Raw genomic sequence first — 16,372 nt, forward strand, 5'->3', positions numbered from 1 at the left:
GAGAAAATTACACATGCCATTACATTGAAGTTTATCGTCTACCAGAGTGCGATTCATATCGATTAGATTCGTGTCGAAGTATTGCTTGTTGAGCGTCTTTTATCTTGCGGCGAGAGAGTGTGTGTTTGTATAGTGGAGATGCAGAGGGATCTAGCTCGGATAGGAAGGCATCCTATAGAAATATTGGCATACGTTAGCAATAACTCTTGGCGATGTCGCGTTTTTTGTGGTTGGTATCCAAACAATATTGCCCATACACATACCACATTGGCAGAATCATTAGGACCAAAGTCGACGACAGATCGATGCTTTTCAATAAACTTGATATTCTCCTCCAGCTTTTCAATTAGAGTCTGTATGGTCTTTTTGTTTTGGATGTTGTTCATGGACTTGACTAGCCTTCGTAACTAATTGAAGAGGAAAAAATGAACGGTCTGGAGATGATATCGTATTCTTCAGTCTAGAGAATTCAAACGCAATAGTCACAAAACAAACTCCCAAAACGGCAACTTACATGCAAAATGGAAGGGATGGCAATCTCTGGAAAACTAATAGACTTTGCCGAATTACAGTAATACTCAAACAGTAAATCTACAGTCTCGTCAATGACATCGGACTGGTATGGTCGGGTACCCAGATACGCTTTCGGGATTGTGATGGATAGAGCGAAACTCATTGGTTTGATTGTTGATGGTCGCCCTTTGCCTCGGACGTCAGACATTTCAAATATCTGTAAGGGAAACGCAGGGGCAAAGTCAGAACCATAATACCGGTGCAGATTCTTTTTTTTTTGGCAAAGTGGATTGAAGTTACGTGAAAATAAAACATACCTCCAACATGACTGATGCCAATGGTATGTAGAATCCAGTCGACTTGCCCAAATCAATCAAGAGGCGGAGCAAATTGAATCGAAGTGGGAGGTATTTCGATGATGGCTTCAATCTTGCCCGAAAAACAAACGTCAGAAAGTCTCAAAGTATCCACAATATAGCAGTAGTTCCTTACTTGATCACACCCAAAGTGATTTGCACCAAAGGATACACCAGTGGCTGCAGTGACGACACAGACTTGCTCTTGGACGAAGCCGATCCAGCTGCATGTGTCGACAAGACCTGTGCCCACAGCTTGAGACAAAAGTAGTACTGCCAATTATACACCTTCCTGTAAGCCTCCTTTGTAGGGTTCATGAGAGCGCCTCTCAGCTGAATGGCCAGTTGACGGATATATACAAAGGCGTTGTAATAAGTCGATGCTTCATTCATCCCACAGATTTCAACCATGCAGTTCAGCATAAATGTGATGTTGGTGATTGTGTGTTGGTTTACGACGCCGCATGTGGAGATGAAGGCTGTGTATGCTGCCTAGAAACATGAATGATGTTGTCAATACGAATGGATTCGATAAGTTTTTGGCATGTTTTAGTAACGGACCTTGAGACAGTTATCAAGCATTCCAGATGATACGAGAGCTAGTTTTCGTATGCCCATAAAGGCACGAACTCGGAGCTTTGACGATGAGGATGTCCATTGTTGCATCAAAATCTGGTTGAGGATGGCGATTCGTTCAGATCAGTAAAAGCACTGTCCGAGAAACTACATGCACATCAATGCTTACCTTGATCCAATCCTTACACAACTTGGGAAAGCATGCAATAAATCCAGCCATCCTTTCTGAATGTAGCAATGCATAATCAACCATAGATTCATCAGACGCGTGATTCAAAAAGGCAAGGAGTGCTTTGATGTGGATTTTTACAAGTGTCTTGAGTTTGGGCCATTTAGGTTTTGAAGATGGCATCGCAGTGGTTCTAATGAAATGAAACGAAACAAGTTCACATAGGCAATGGGTTTGACGTTTTTTTATGCTTGTTTGCTGCGTCTGAAATCAACTTACGAGGCAGATTCAGCGTCTACTTTGTCTCCGTATAGATTCTGAACGAACGACGTTGGGACATCATTCAGGCACATCACCATCAGAAGGTTGAAGACTATAGTCAAAGAAGCTTAGTCAAAACAAAGCAGCAATGAGAGGTAAAGTAAAATGGTTGAGGTTACCATTGGGATCGTCAATCTCATACGAATGCCTTTGAGTCGTTTCATCTCCACTGATGGTAGCAATAGCGTTACGGAACGCAACGCAAACATTTTTCAAATGTTTCAGCGACTTGTTCTGAGGATTCAGAGAAATTGGAATTGAGGTTTTTGCAAAAGAAATGGTAGCATTCGCATTCTATGGTTACCTCCAGCAACTGGCGCTTCCAACCGTTAACGATTTCAATTGTCAGGACTTTGCGATGCCCTTCTTCTTCTTCCATCATCGCAGCTTCCTCCTTGTCCTCTTCACCATCATCCATGGCTTCGTCGTCTTCTACTTCATCTACATCTTCCGTCAATTCGAAATCCAGCAGTGCGCGATCATTGTCTTTCAAATACTTGAAGAATTCTAGAAGGGAAAAGACGCATAAGTACGCTGACAGTTCTTGAGAGGTGACCAGTAACGCGGAAGAGAATCTTGCCTGGATCAGACTTTTCTAATGCCAGTAATTGTTCCTTGTGTAAACCACCAGTTCCGTCATCATCATCATCATCATCGTCATCCTCGTCATCTTCTTCCATCTTTAATGAGGGCTGTCAGAGATAATCTTCTAAATATAATCAGTGACGAAAGGGCATACCAGAAGATCTTCATCTTCAGATCCCGACTAGTGTCGTAGAATTTAAACAGTAGAGTCAGACGTTTGCGAAACTTTTGTTGTAGGCAAGGCGAGTACCCACATCTTCCTCGGCCTGGTTCTCGTCTTCAACATCTACATCATCGCCTAGACCATCATCAGAGCTTGCATCAGAATCTTCAGCACCGTCTCTCCTAATTGCGTGAACGAAGACACTTGGTGAGTTTCGAGCTTCACCAAAACACAACAGACAGTCCAGATCGCACCTGCTTAGAGCATTGACTGTTTTAAGGTGCTCATTTGATTCTGGATCGTGATCTATAGCAATGTGTTTGACGGAGGTTTCAGTAGTTGTCAATCTTTTTTTCTTGCCACTGTTTTGATGTTTTGTACCTGGTCGCTGTTTCTTATTCTTATCAAACCACTTCTTTTTGACTGCAGTCTGCTTTCGTTTCGTCAGAGTCTCTGACAGTTTCGAAGATCCTCCCTTCCGTTGCAAGAATTTCTGGCCGAGCAAAAAAAAAAAAGAGTTTAGATGTCATTTGCAGCGAAACAAGACAATTTAGAAGACAATCGGTCCGCTATAACGACAGATTCAACTTTTTCGCATGCACTTTAGTACCTTGGTAGACTTCTTTTGCTTCGCCATCGCACAGTTTCGTGGTTATGGTGATGTTGTTGCAACTTGAAAACGATCAAACCCAAACAAGACAATTATTTGCAAGTTTGGGTTTATTGTAATAATACATAAATGGTGTTTCAAGTGCGAAAAGTACGTGTGCGTGCCCCCCTTTGCTCGTGTCAGATGAAACAAAAAAAATAATAGCTCAGTTCATGGTAACGTCCCCATTCATCACCATCACCGAATGGCCCTGATTATGCTCATGCACAATCAATAATTTTGCGCCACACACTGCGCATTGGAATGTTTGTCTATCTAAATCCCACATCGAATCTATATAAAGAACGTTAGACCACGTCAGATCCCTGTGAAAAGCAGAACTGACCACGTACCATTGTTTAATGCCTCCATAACGTGGTCTGTATGCATAGAAGGAGCTGGAGCCATGGACGTATCACGAGACAAGACTTGCTCTGCCATCATACTATGACTATGTGTATTATTCTCATTGGGAGTCGAGCGTGGTATCGTCGTTGGCGGCGGTGATGTGTGCGTAATTTCCTGTATACCAGACATTTCAGGAACTGGAGGAGGAGCAGACATCGATTGTGCTGGAGGTGATCGTGTCTCTTGCATCTGCTGTTGCTGTTGCTGCTGATGTTGTAGTTGCTGATGGTGTTGTTGCATTTGCTGCTGCTGCTGTTGTAATTGCTGCTGTTGTTGTTGGTGCTGTGCTTGCACTTGCTGAGCAGCTTGAGCAGCCTGTGCAGCGGCACTTATAATAGTCAACTCCTGTACCAATCGAGCAGCTTCTTGTTCATGTCGCTAGTTGAGGAATGCGATTTAGCACTACAATACATCAAGAATGCGCATCCTACTTACTTGCTGGTCATTCTCAATGTCGGAATAAATTTTTACAGCTCCTCGTAAATCAACGAGAATGGAATCCAACCGAGTCTTGAGCCGATTAGCAATGTAGCCATAGTTAGATAGTTCTGTTATAGTGGTACCATATTCTCTCTGCATTTTTTCAATCTGGCCATACATTGACCTTATCCTAGAATTTATAGAGGATGGAGAAGTCACGGTTGCACCTTGTTGCACAGCCTGAACTTCAATCAATCCTTCAGTTAAAAAGTTCCTATTTTCATTATCCAGACGTAGTAGTAGATCGCTTTCAATCCTCTCAAGGTTTTCTGCATTTTGCATCGATAGAATCGCAGAAACTGAGCCCGGTGCAGGTTGTACACCATTATTACTATTCGACGGTACCGAAGCCACTGCCGGCAGGGGTGGTACGGTCATCATAGTTGTCATTGATAATGGATATAATGCTTGTAAACCGTTGCCGGATGGCAACATTCCGTTGGTACCGCTACCGTTTATGATGGTGGGCATCTGCTGCGGTGACTGAAGATTGGGCGGTGGGCTAGTTGGTGTTGGTGATGTGCTGGATGCTACAGATGCAGGTGCAGACTGATTGGTATTGATGGCTGGCATTTGCTGTTGCTGTGGTTGGGGCGGGTTACTGTTCACGGCCAATGAGACATCAAACACGGATTTTGACACTGCTGGAGATGTGCTCATGGGAGGGGGAGAGTTTGGATTGCGACTTTGCTGTATTACAGCCGCAGGTTCCTGGAAGACTATCTGTTGACCAACGTTCTGTCCAGTGGCGTTCGTGAAGGGTTGATTTATGAACTGGGGTGGAGGGGAAGTTGTTGGATTGGGAGCAGCTATAGAGAATAGTAAACCAGCTGGAGGAGGTGGCGATCCGCCAAAGGGGGAAGAGTTTAAATAGTATGGTGGGCCAGATCCTTGCAGGCCCAAACCAGGAGTTATATTACTCGGGTTGGTAGCGGAAGGAGCCTGCGACATGAAGGTATCGAGAGCATCAGGCACAGCTTCTTGCCGTGGTGAGCTAATATGGTATGTTTGTTGCTGCTGCTGCTGCTGCTGTTGTTGCATTTGTTGCTGCTGTTGGTGTATTTGCTGCTGTTGAATTGTAAGTACGTTTGGCGGTGGAGACTGCGTTGGGGTTGGTAATATAGATGCCAGATGTTGCTGCATCATGATGGGCTGTGGATTATACATTTGGTTGTTGAAAGATGTTGGACCATTTGAGAGTTGATGTGGGGTTTTGAACGACGGTGTCCTAGTCAATTGCGGGCCAGGTTGGTTGCCAAAGTCGTACAAGTCATGATTTATATGATTTAGAGTATCGTTCGCTTGTTGCTGGAGCTGTTCCTGTGTGTGTTGATGTTGATGTTGCTGATTGAAATCGAATGTTGACTGGCCACCATCTGACGGTGAATCCATGGATAAATTGAGATAGTGCGTCGACGGGCTGTCGGAAGAGTCCATCTTCAAGGCTCTCAAGACTCTCTCTCCACCGTTATGCTAATCACACCTCTCGGAAATCTCTTTTCTTTTTGTACCAAACAAAATAAAGCCAAGATGTGGAACAGACACCACCCTCACTATGACACGATGAAAGGAAATCGGCGGAATCGATACGGAAATCCAATGCGCGGCAGCCAGCACACTCGCGGTTAATCCTTCTTAAAATTTACAATCAAATATCGGCTTACACATACATTCAATCTACATATTATGTCCTCCTTTTTCGTTCCTTTTCATTGCTTTCTATTTACCATTTGCGATATCCGTTGATGGAATGTTTATAGCTGGTATAGCTGGTGCTGCAGGTAGTAAACTACCAACCGACTTTTCTTCCACCTTTCTACTGAGCGACGTCTTGAAGGCTTCCATAAATAACGTTATAGCTGACCGATGATCTGGATTTATATTATCATTTACAGCCATCTCTTTGGGAGCATCCAGTTCAGGCACAGGTAGACCATTTTGTTGAGCGACTTGTTGATTGGCCAATAATGCAGCTAGTGTTGATGTAAAGTAGTTGAGTGGTGATGGTGGATGACTAGCTCTAGACAATGGTTGACTGCTCGGTAGCAATGTTGGATAGATGGGCGTATATTGTGCCGAGTTCAACAGTATGGGAGTTCCGTATGGTGTTATGAGTGGCATTGGTGGAGATGGTGGATGCATCGCTGCCAATAAAGTCGGATCAAAATACGAAGAGAGGTCGTCACTCAAGAACTGCTCCAACACTGCGTCTAGACTACATGTACTGGCCAAATTCCTTGCTCTAAAAAGGTATGTATAAAACCAGTTAGTTCGGATCGGAAGCATTCTTGAACAATTTGCTCCTGCATTACCTGAATAAAGAAATCCATGTACCCATCAGCGGACTGTGTCCCTTGTGACGAACACGGCCTCGTTCCAGACTCAAAACGATCGAGCGCTCCCTAAAGTCTCATTTAAGAATCACATAATTCTAAGCAAACATTCCTGCATAGCGAAACTTACTTTTCAGTAAACATTCCACCAGCATATAAAAGTGTCGCACCATGTACCATATCAGTATCCAATCGACGCATAAGCGGAATGCCATGTTGTTCTTGTGGTGACGAAGCTTTTAACCAAGTAATGTATAATCCTACTCCATCGACAACTGCTATATATATATGAGGACTTGAGGGCGACAGAGACTTTTGCGGCGAGTGCAATTCCAGAGTACTTGGATCCAAATCAAGAGGCGGCTCAGAAGCCTCCAAATACGTAACATCTCCTACTGGCACTGTCGGTGAAATATTATAATTCGTTGATGGTATAAACGATGTTGTTGGTTGTGTTTCGTTGGGAGAGTTTGCACGGCGATGTAGTCTAGCTCGTTTAGGGGATGGTTCTACTATAATATCTGCTGTACCAGATCCCGTAGCGCTCCTCCCACTCGATGAAGATCTCTTTCGGCCAAATGCTCCTGTTGCGTTGATGAGACTCTTGATATGAGACCTGCTGCTGTTCATACCACTCTCATCGTTTTTATGTTTACGAGATGGCGTTGTATCAGTATCATCACCAAACTTGACAGTCTTTCGAGGTTTCCTAGCATCGTCGCTACCTTGAATGCCATCTTCCATAGCACTCGTACGTGCTGGCTCATCGATGCCAAAGAGATCATGTGGTGTCTTTTGAACCTTTTTAAACGATGGACTCAATCCAAACGTTGAGCTCACTTTACGTTTGCGAGGAGTGCGTTTAGGAGAATAAAGGTCATTATTAGATCTACTGGCAGTATTGTGCCTACGCTCGTCAACCCATAAACGGTCCAACTCGTTGACAGAGACAGACTCGGGAGGACGTACATCTCTCCATGCTCGTGGACTCAACATGGGCGTCAACGGACGATTCAACGGATCTTCAAGCGTATCTGCTTCATGATCCCATGCAACTGTCGCTCTCCAAGGACTAGCGGGTACAAGCTTCGGAGCCCTTGGAGATTGGAGAATTGCTGTTCCTAATACCCATTCTCCAGAGTCTAATCGTGATCGAGGCTCACTACCTTCCCAGTCAAACGAGCGAATATCTAGTGGTACTCGAGTCGGCGCACTTTGATTACTCGATACAGTAAGATCGTTGAGAGAGTCTCGTGGGATATGGTTGTCGATGTCGTCGTCCTCATCATCAGCATCAGAAGACGGCGACGACTCACGACTAGAAGACGGTCTCCTTGAGCTTTGCTGCCTACTACGTGGACGACGTTTATGAGTATCAATATTATGTTTTCCTTTCGAATCTTGCCGACCTAATCTACTATCCTCCACATCATCGTCATCTTGGCCTAGAATGGCTTCAGCTGCTAATAATAATGGGACCAGTGACTTGCCACCTCCGTTAGGGAAGGGGCGAGCAGCAGCTCCGAGAGACCTGGTTTTATTGTGTAAAATATTGGATTTGGTGTGAGAGAGTTGCACATACCGGGGTTCGTGAGGTGCAAGTAGAGGAGGCTGTCGTTGTGCAGTGTCAGATGCAAATGGATTGACTTGTGATTTTATGTTTTTATATGATGGAGTGGATATGATGGATGACGTTGGTGGTCGACCTACTTTTCGCACCAAGTTGCTAGCATTGGGAGATGGTGGAGCGAAATGTCTTGTTGAATGATTATTATGCGTGCCAGCAGTTAAATCGATATTAGGAGGAACTCCCCCAGCCTCCGTATCGCCAGAGATTTGCGCCAAAGGCTGGTTTACAGGTATTCCTTCCTGAAGAATAAAGTAATGTAGCTTTCGTGAGCTGGGATCTATTGGTTCTCTTCCCAACAGTGGCGTTCTGCCATTTGGTTTGAATTCTGCGGCCTTTTTGTAATGTTGACTCAATCGAGAGGATATAGTTGCGTTTGGCGTGGATCCACTGTATTATAAATAGATGTCAGCACTTGATGAAGACTTATAAGCGAGGCTCTTACCCTAACGGGGTGAGTTTTAATCGAAGTATTGTTTGTGAGATCTCCTTAGGTGTCCTAAACACAGAGTGACGCATTAGGCAAGGGTTGAATATATAGAGTAAGACGTGAAAGGATTCGAGTTTTCAAGTATGCTGGTGCGTACATGGGTGAGTTATTGACTTTTAGGAGAGCCTTGACGATGGCCAAGAAGACTCGATCTTTTACATCATCATTAACCATTTCTACATTCATGTTGCCATACGACAAGATATAGATCCCTCGAGCAGTTTTTACGGGATCATCTGAGATGCGCAAGGTAAATTCTTTTACTTGTCCTTCGTCATCTGGAAGTATGGGAGTAGACTCTTCTTCGATCGACTTTGGCGATGGTATTGATGTCAGAGTGTCAGGGTCTATGTTTTTGACTGGCACAGGAGATTGGTCTCGTGAAGGGTTTGGAGTTGAGATGTGCATATTTTGTTGCATATCAGTGTGATTTGAGGATGCATCGGCGGCCATTGTATTTCCAAACAACTGTGGGTTGACTTTGGGAGTTTGATGAATTTTCGATGCCTGATGCTTTGGTCAAGCAAGCCAAGCTGAACTGCTTTAGATGTCTAATGCGGACCGAGTGAGCTTTAGTACATCAGGTCAGTACGGAAAAAAGTCCGTTGAGCTTTGATTACTGAGTCAACTTCTTCGTTCTGGTGCCCTTCCAAACCAACACAACAAAAACAGGCTATCCGCAGCCCAACAGGGAACTGAACTACCAAGGAAAGATAGAATAATACACTTACCACGCTAGCAACGTCGAGAACTTGCCTTAATACTCACAGTATCTATCACCGCCAGTCAAGATCTATGCACGAACACTGCGACAAAAAAGTGATACAGACAAGTCGCATGAATTAATGTTATTACAGCAATAAACGGACTATGATTTTAATTGTACAATGTAGTCTTCATGGATGTTATGTTTTTGACCTTGCATCGCAGTGGGCAGTTTTGCGAGCGCAGTCATACACCAAAATGTCCGAGGTTCGCCCCCTTCCAGAGGCACTCAAAATCTTTGAACCTAGACATAGAAAAGATGGCCCAAGATGAATCCACTACTGAAATGATCTCTGATGTTGATGATACTGATTGTGTTCAACCAGCAGACTGCAATTTCCTGCGTATTAAGAAGAGTAAACCTGCAAGTAAAACCACCAATGACAAGGCAACGTATCCCCTGTGGCAGCCAATATTCAAGCTTGAATCCTCAGATCCAGCACTTCCTAATGCCCCCCTGTTCCCCAACGCACATCCAAGAAGGACCAAGCACGCGGATTTGAAAAAGGCAGTGATCGATGCTGCCATTGCAAGTAGTCACCACAGACTACATCATCACTCAGATCGGTCGCATTCTCCCATAGTTTTGGATGCAAAGTTCATAGTGGGTTGCAATAACCCATTTCCAAAAAATGTCGACAATAGTCACTCACACTCTCTTCGTAAAATAGCTGGATCACACTATGGCAGACAGTCCCGTGCTAGTTACTGCTCTTGACATTACCGGCCAAGTAATCCAATCCGTATCTGAGGAGGATCTGGCTCAGTTTTCCTCGATCCGTATTCTACGAGCAGCAGAGAATTCTGGTCTATCCTTCGAAGCCGTAGCCGCACTATCAGGTCTTTGGCAGCTTCAAATGCCATGCTGTCAGATTGCATCAATCTCGCCATCTTTAGGAGCCAAATTCGAGCAACTTGAAATATTAGATCTATCCTTTAACCATCTGAAATCACCATGTCTTTCCTCGTTGAGTGGATTGACCTCTCTTAAACAACTCGACTTGACTTGTAACGACATATCGCAAATTCCGAAAACCATCGCTGCAGGATTTCCCAAACTTCAATCGTTAATCTTGGAGAAAAACTCGATAGCTTTGGAGCAGGATTTGCAAACGTTGGGCCAGCTGCCCAGGTAAGCCATGTGTAGAGTCACAGAACTCGTTTACACTAACTGACAAACAATGTCACCCCAGTTTACAGATCTTGAATTTGAGTGGAAATCGAATCAAAAGCCTGTCGCTATTTTCTCGTGATTCCGAGGCATTTCCAAGTCAAAAGTATCCCGGATTTCCGCAGCTTTGTGATTTAGACATTCGAGGAAACCGCCTAGAAACTGCAGAATCAGTCATGCCTATTGTTTACTTGCCCGTATTGAAACATGTCAGGCTTGAAAACAATCCATGTATGCGTAACCAAACAATTAGCATTGTGGTCAAATCCGACAAGACCAGCACCGATAATTCCGAATTGTTGGGCTATGCCAACTTCGACGTCATCAAAGTCTTGCGCGAGTCATATGGAATATCGGTCGGCCAAGAAATAAGAGAGACGGAAGCAATACACACAGTGACGGAGCTGAATGTTGACCTCTGGAGTAATAATGTAAAGGCAGAAGTGATGGCCGACCAAGTCGACGCTACAAGTCCCGACGATGATCTGAATGACCAAGAGCTAATGGATATGGCAAACCAGGTCTTGAAATCCGGCAAGATGCCTCGATTACGGGATTTACGACGAATCCTGGAATCTCGGAAGCGGAAACGAGAGCAAGATACTCCTACACCCGCAACACTCAAATATGAGCCAACGCTTCAAGACGCCACCTTCGTCACCCATGTACATATCGAAGAAGAGAGGCCACAGGTGTCTGCAGCTGCAGAAGAAGATGATGTAGCCTTTGATTCGGACGATTCAGACACATCGTCAACGGAATCGTTAGATTTACAAATGCCGCAAGGTATCCTGGCATCTGTACGAGCCCTTCGTCATGCACTCTCCCACCCGAATGCCTATATCCGTATGGCCAAAATGTCATTTTCAAAACCAACTCAATCGTGGAATCAACACCATCCCAAAACCTTGTTGAGACCAACATCGCCAGCAGCATCACCACATACCAAACCCAGCGGACCGGCTATTATTCTCAATCACCGACGAAAGAGCAATGTGGGTCATAAACAGGATGAAAGTATCGAGGGTCGAGAGGAAGGCTGTATTCAACCAGCGTCTTCTATGTGGAATACAGTCGCCGATGATAGAGAGAAACCTCGTGCATTCGCTCCTAAACGACAACAGCAGCTCAAGCCTATAAAGGCCCGGCAGGTGAAGGAAGCTCTGCAGAAGAAGGCAAAGGTCATCCGTAGTAGGCCTCTTGAGACAAAAGACATGGTTGAACAGTTCAGTCAAGTGGAAAAGAAGCTAAGGAAACTAGCCCTTGACATTGGTAAGCCGTGGCTCATAGCGTTAGCATACGATCGGCATCACTAACGTTTGTCAATTGCCTAGCTGAAACCATTGGTGATGGAGCTGATGAGTCTCTCGAAGATCAATAGAATTATGGCGTATCAGTATTAACAGTATAAATATAGTAATAAACAAGAACAATTAGAACAAAATTTCAAGGTGCATTGGAGTATTGGAGACCATAGTTTGCAAAGTTGCTGGCAGCTGCTTAAAATTCAAAAGACATGAACAATAACGCTCCTGACAGGTAAGGTTACATTGCCAGCCTGAAAATGATGCACTTACTAACACGTCCGCTATAGATTCGAGTCCTTTATCCTTCCTGAAGGCCATCCAAAGTAAACATCTGCAAAGTCTGAAATTCAGGAGTTACATTTGAGCTAACAAGCAAGCTCTATAGACTTATATTGACACCCGATACAAAGATACCGAATTCGGCCACAATCGTCATATACAAGGTTGGATTGTTGAGGATTGGTCACTTTAAATGGTCGGCATCAACCACAGATTGTGTTGTTTTTAAACAAAACTGCAAATAATAGGAGGACCACACGCTTGGAAACCTGTTGAAATCGTAAGAGTCGATTCGTATTGACTCATATATATTGGCTTATCTCTCGTGCTGATTCTCATTGGTAACCCACAGGCAATTACTGAAAAACAGCAAGGTCTTGTTTGCTGGATACAAGATACCACATCCACTTGAATATGATGTCGTGTTGAGGATTCAGACTGTATCAAACTACTCGCCTCATGCGGCATTGGAGCAAGCAATCGTATCCTTGCGCGAAGAAATAAGGCTCCTTCAAACAGAATTCCAGGTTTGTCCCAAGGGTCCGTTCCTACCCGAATACAAGTCCAGTACTGAAATGGAATCATTCAATTAGGATCAAGTCACAATCTACAAGGATCAATCGCGAGATACGCAGCAGACGAATAATGGCGAATACTAGATGAATACTGGAATGGAATCTTTCGATTAGGATCAAGTCACAATCCATAAGGATCAAACGCGACGCAGCAGACGAATAAAGGCGAATCCTAGATTCATAAAACTTATATGTACAGGTTTGGGCAGGCTGTGAAATACAATTTTATCATATGTCAAATCTATATCAAAGCATCACCGATTTCACCACCCGCGACCAACAGCGTCCTGTCCAAGATGAGAAATCATATCACCGAATGCTGAAGTGCCATTCTCGCTGTCCCTATCGACAACTGGAGGCATCGAAAGAGGCCCGTCAGAGTTAAATAAAGCAATTGCCTTTTTGGCCGTTTCTCGAACTTCCAGATCCTGGTCATTCAAGGCATTCCTCAATGCCTCTTCAAACCCGAGTATCGTCAATTGGGCTACTCTTTGAAACGATCCTGTATCATCACGCCACGTCAAGTTGAGGACTACCCATATCGCTTGACCTCGAATATCTCGTTTCGGGTGCACCTACAATATGAGAGGGTTTCTTGAGCTTTAATTGTAAATTCAAAAAGACAAACATAACTCTTTTACCATGAGTCGTAATACGGAACGCAAAATGGCATCGCTAGACATGATGGACGATTTATGTCGCTCACTTCCAACACCACCGGCAAGATTCCTTAATAAAGTCAATGCCTAGAAAATGAAGTCCAAGAAAAATCGGTCAATGTTTGGTGTTAAGGTTTCTGTGCCCACTGTTGACTGACGAAAGACAAATAAGATTACCTGCGTCAAGATCTCATCGTGATTAGAGGGACCAAGCTTAGCATCTAACAAACTCAACAGTTTTTCTCGTCCAAACCCGTTAAACAATTCATCTATATCCGATTCTCGGTCACTAAAGACGGTTACCTGAGTCAGGATTTCATCGTGATTCATGGGAGGAAAGATAACAATAACAATTTACCTAGCTAGATTTCGTAACAGATTGAGGGCTTGCTCCTGCACTCCTATCTCTGAATGCCAAACTAGCCTCTCCAACCCTTGCCAAGTGAGACCTTTCATCACTTGCTTCTTGACACTGAGTTCTGCTTTATACAATAGATTCTTGAGCGCCCATATGGCATTGAGCTGCAGTGCGACATCAGACAGCCAAACCATTTCTACAAGTCGTTCAACCCCACCATTCTCTAATAGCGTGGTCTTCATCGGCGAGAAATCTAGAACTAGATTACACAGAGTTGCGGAGGCTGTCAATTGGACATCTCGGGATGTATCTGAGAGGAGAGCAAGCAGAGGTAGAGCTATACCAGCATCTACTAACGATGTTCGTAATGTTTTGACTGATCGTGAAAGAGAATGGGTACATTGACAAGCGGCAGCTCGTAGTCCTACAGTGGTGTGCGACAGATATGTCACAATAACGGGCAGTAGCCTAGCATCTATGACCTAGGTTTCGCAATAGGATTGTTTGAGATTATTAGATCTTGGATATCAGAGTTTCAAGTAGTACCTGTTTACGGCATTCTTCTTTCAGAGAACATGCAGCAGCAACAGCAACCAAGGCCGCCTACAAGAATTGGAAATAGTCAGACATTTACCGTGGTCTGATGTTGTTCACATTTGCGGCATCTTACCTCGCGGACACGATCGGCATGAACAGATTTGGCAAGAGGGCGTTGGACTTCCACCTCCTTGACGACTGTTTTCCGGAGATTACTTAATGATTTAGTGGATTTTTTCAGTGTTTTCGGGCCCGATTCCACATCAGGCTTTTCTGATCCGAGTATTACTGATGCGAGCTTGATTATAGCATCGCCTTCCATAGCAGCTTTCTGTAATCTCTCTGACTCGGAGACCAAGGAAGCAAATACTAGAGGAGCACGTTCCTGAACTATGGCCCATTCTGATGATGCGTTGGTTAATGTTGTTGTTTGTGTTGTATGCGAGTCATTAGATGAGGGATTATGCACTGAGAAACTCGGCTGAGGTTCCCAAAATAGTTCAATGAGTGTTGGCAATACTATGAGTATAACGTCCTCGTGGTTTTGAGGAGGCAATACATCCGTGCGTACGAAATTGGTGAGACTAGATAGAAACAATGGGAGGGTTTGGTTGAGGAGAAATCGTAACGAATTCAACGAACGGAAGATTTTGTATACCATGCAGCTGCCAGCAGTCGTGTGACTGGTCTCTTGGTTCTTAGCAAACGAAGGACGGCTCTTATAGCGGGTTCTCCTGATGCAGCTATTCCAAAACAAGCGACGTCACAAACGTGGTATTTGACTAAAGTAATGACAGATAATTCCATTTGACTTACTGGAGTTGTTGACGATTTCTTTAGCTATGAGGTGGTTATCATGGCACAGGCAACCTAGTGCATCGACAGCGGCCTCCTGTGTTCTTGGACTGTAAACTTCGTCTAGAAGATTGACCAGTTTTGGTACCACTCCGCCTTGCGATAGGATTACTTGTGATTGAGTTGTAGTAGCAATGCGGGCAATGATGGAGGCGACGACCTGTATGATGTGTGCTTTTGTGGAAAGATAATTCTGTGGGATTCCTAGATCCGTATCGGGAGAAAGATGCGAGACCAATATAGCAATGTAATTGGACTAGGTATGGTGATGGTGTTGGTGTTATGCATAGGTTCAAGTTGCAAATTGAGTGTTGAGGTGTATCATACCTTGAATACGACATCTTTCGAGACATTGGAAGTTGACTCGAATATCGCTTTTAGGGCTCTTGCACAAGAATCAACTAGTTTCAAGTCTTTGGATGATAGAAGGTTTAGGAGAGCAACAATTGCAGCGTCGTCAGGGGGTAGCTTGTTTCCTGGAAGAGAATAGCATAATTTTAGATAACTTCCAAGAGTAAGAGTCTCTGTAAGCAAGTACAGATTGCCATGCTCTACCGTATGAAACAGAACCTAGAACAGTCGCAGCTTCATTTTTGATTTGGTCCGAGCAGGAAGGATCAGAGAGGAATTCCACGAGTCTAGGAAATCAAAATGAGTATAATTGGTGGGAATGCGATTCCTGATCTGTAGCTTTCCTACCTGGGAATGATGCCTAATTCTACATATGCAGTTTTCTTGTTTCTTGCGCCAACCACAGCATGTTTGATCGTCCGCAATGCCTGTAGCGCCGTGTCTGGAGTGTCAAGCTGCTGTAAACTTGTCTCTGTGGGTGTTCTTGGCCTGACTTCAAACGTCACCATCGTGCTTTATCAAAATCAATGCAGTTGGATTGTAGCTAAAAAGGCAATAATGGGCAACAGTGAAGGAACCAATGCCAGATCAAACTTATATGACAAGGTCTTCATTATATTAATTTCAATGTTGTCCCTAAACTTAAACAATGTGACAAGAGAATGCACGCAATTTGATGAACATAAAAGTGAATCGACGCTTAAAAGCACTGGAACGGAACTTGCATAGAACTAGCGACATCTGACGGAGCAACACTCATAGTGGATCCGAGAACACGAGACTAGAACGAACGTGGTTCAAAACGGCTCCATGGTTGGCTGGGCAAACCCGTAAACTGCGACGAA

At 44.1% G+C, this 16,372-nt stretch overlaps 5 protein-coding genes across 5 annotated transcripts; 2 read left to right on the forward strand and 3 right to left on the reverse strand.

Annotated features, from left to right (window-relative positions):
• Positions 1-31: 31 nt before the first annotated feature.
• Positions 32-5,657, reverse strand: SmJEL517_g05559 (uncharacterized protein; the record flags this gene model as incomplete). Its single annotated transcript, XM_031171485.1, has 18 exons — positions 32-172; positions 264-407; positions 515-730; positions 831-942; positions 1,006-1,361; positions 1,431-1,541; positions 1,615-1,807; positions 1,894-1,987; positions 2,055-2,169; positions 2,240-2,442; positions 2,492-2,627; positions 2,675-2,701; positions 2,775-2,865; positions 2,938-2,989; positions 3,065-3,176; positions 3,535-3,626; positions 3,686-4,118; positions 4,176-5,657. The coding sequence occupies 18 exons, from the start codon at positions 5,655-5,657 to the stop codon at positions 32-34; spliced, it is 4,110 nt and encodes a 1,369-aa protein (XP_031022528.1).
• Positions 5,658-5,939: 282 nt separating this feature from the next.
• Positions 5,940-9,123, reverse strand: SmJEL517_g05560 (uncharacterized protein; the record flags this gene model as incomplete). Its single annotated transcript, XM_031171486.1, has 5 exons — positions 5,940-6,462; positions 6,533-6,622; positions 6,684-8,570; positions 8,626-8,679; positions 8,768-9,123. The coding sequence occupies 5 exons, from the start codon at positions 9,121-9,123 to the stop codon at positions 5,940-5,942; spliced, it is 2,910 nt and encodes a 969-aa protein (XP_031022556.1).
• Positions 9,124-9,694: 571 nt separating this feature from the next.
• Positions 9,695-11,987, forward strand: SmJEL517_g05561 (uncharacterized protein; the record flags this gene model as incomplete). Its single annotated transcript, XM_031171487.1, has 4 exons — positions 9,695-10,039; positions 10,107-10,567; positions 10,629-11,878; positions 11,941-11,987. The coding sequence occupies 4 exons, from the start codon at positions 9,695-9,697 to the stop codon at positions 11,985-11,987; spliced, it is 2,103 nt and encodes a 700-aa protein (XP_031022555.1).
• Positions 11,988-12,122: 135 nt separating this feature from the next.
• Positions 12,123-12,851, forward strand: SmJEL517_g05562 (DNA-directed RNA polymerase; the record flags this gene model as incomplete). The annotated part of the gene is made up of 6 exons (XM_031171488.1): positions 12,123-12,145; positions 12,201-12,236; positions 12,299-12,356; positions 12,441-12,472; positions 12,545-12,719; positions 12,786-12,851. The coding sequence occupies 6 exons, from the start codon at positions 12,123-12,125 to the stop codon at positions 12,849-12,851; spliced, it is 390 nt and encodes a 129-aa protein (XP_031022554.1).
• Positions 12,852-13,030: 179 nt separating this feature from the next.
• On the reverse strand, positions 13,031-16,036 carry SmJEL517_g05563 (uncharacterized protein; the record flags this gene model as incomplete). Its single annotated transcript, XM_031171489.1, has 11 exons — positions 13,031-13,342; positions 13,409-13,513; positions 13,604-13,715; positions 13,785-14,266; positions 14,331-14,387; positions 14,455-14,905; positions 14,980-15,064; positions 15,138-15,432; positions 15,504-15,652; positions 15,732-15,814; positions 15,876-16,036. 11 exons carry the CDS (start codon positions 16,034-16,036, stop codon positions 13,031-13,033), a joined length of 2,292 nt encoding a protein of 763 aa, XP_031022553.1.
• Positions 16,037-16,372: the final 336 nt, after the last annotated feature.

The sequence above is a fragment of the Synchytrium microbalum genome (assembly GCF_006535985.1).
Source record: "Synchytrium microbalum strain JEL517 chromosome Unknown SmJEL517_scf0052, whole genome shotgun sequence".
In the NCBI taxonomy this organism is placed as follows: domain Eukaryota; kingdom Fungi; phylum Chytridiomycota; class Chytridiomycetes; order Synchytriales; family Synchytriaceae; genus Synchytrium; species Synchytrium microbalum.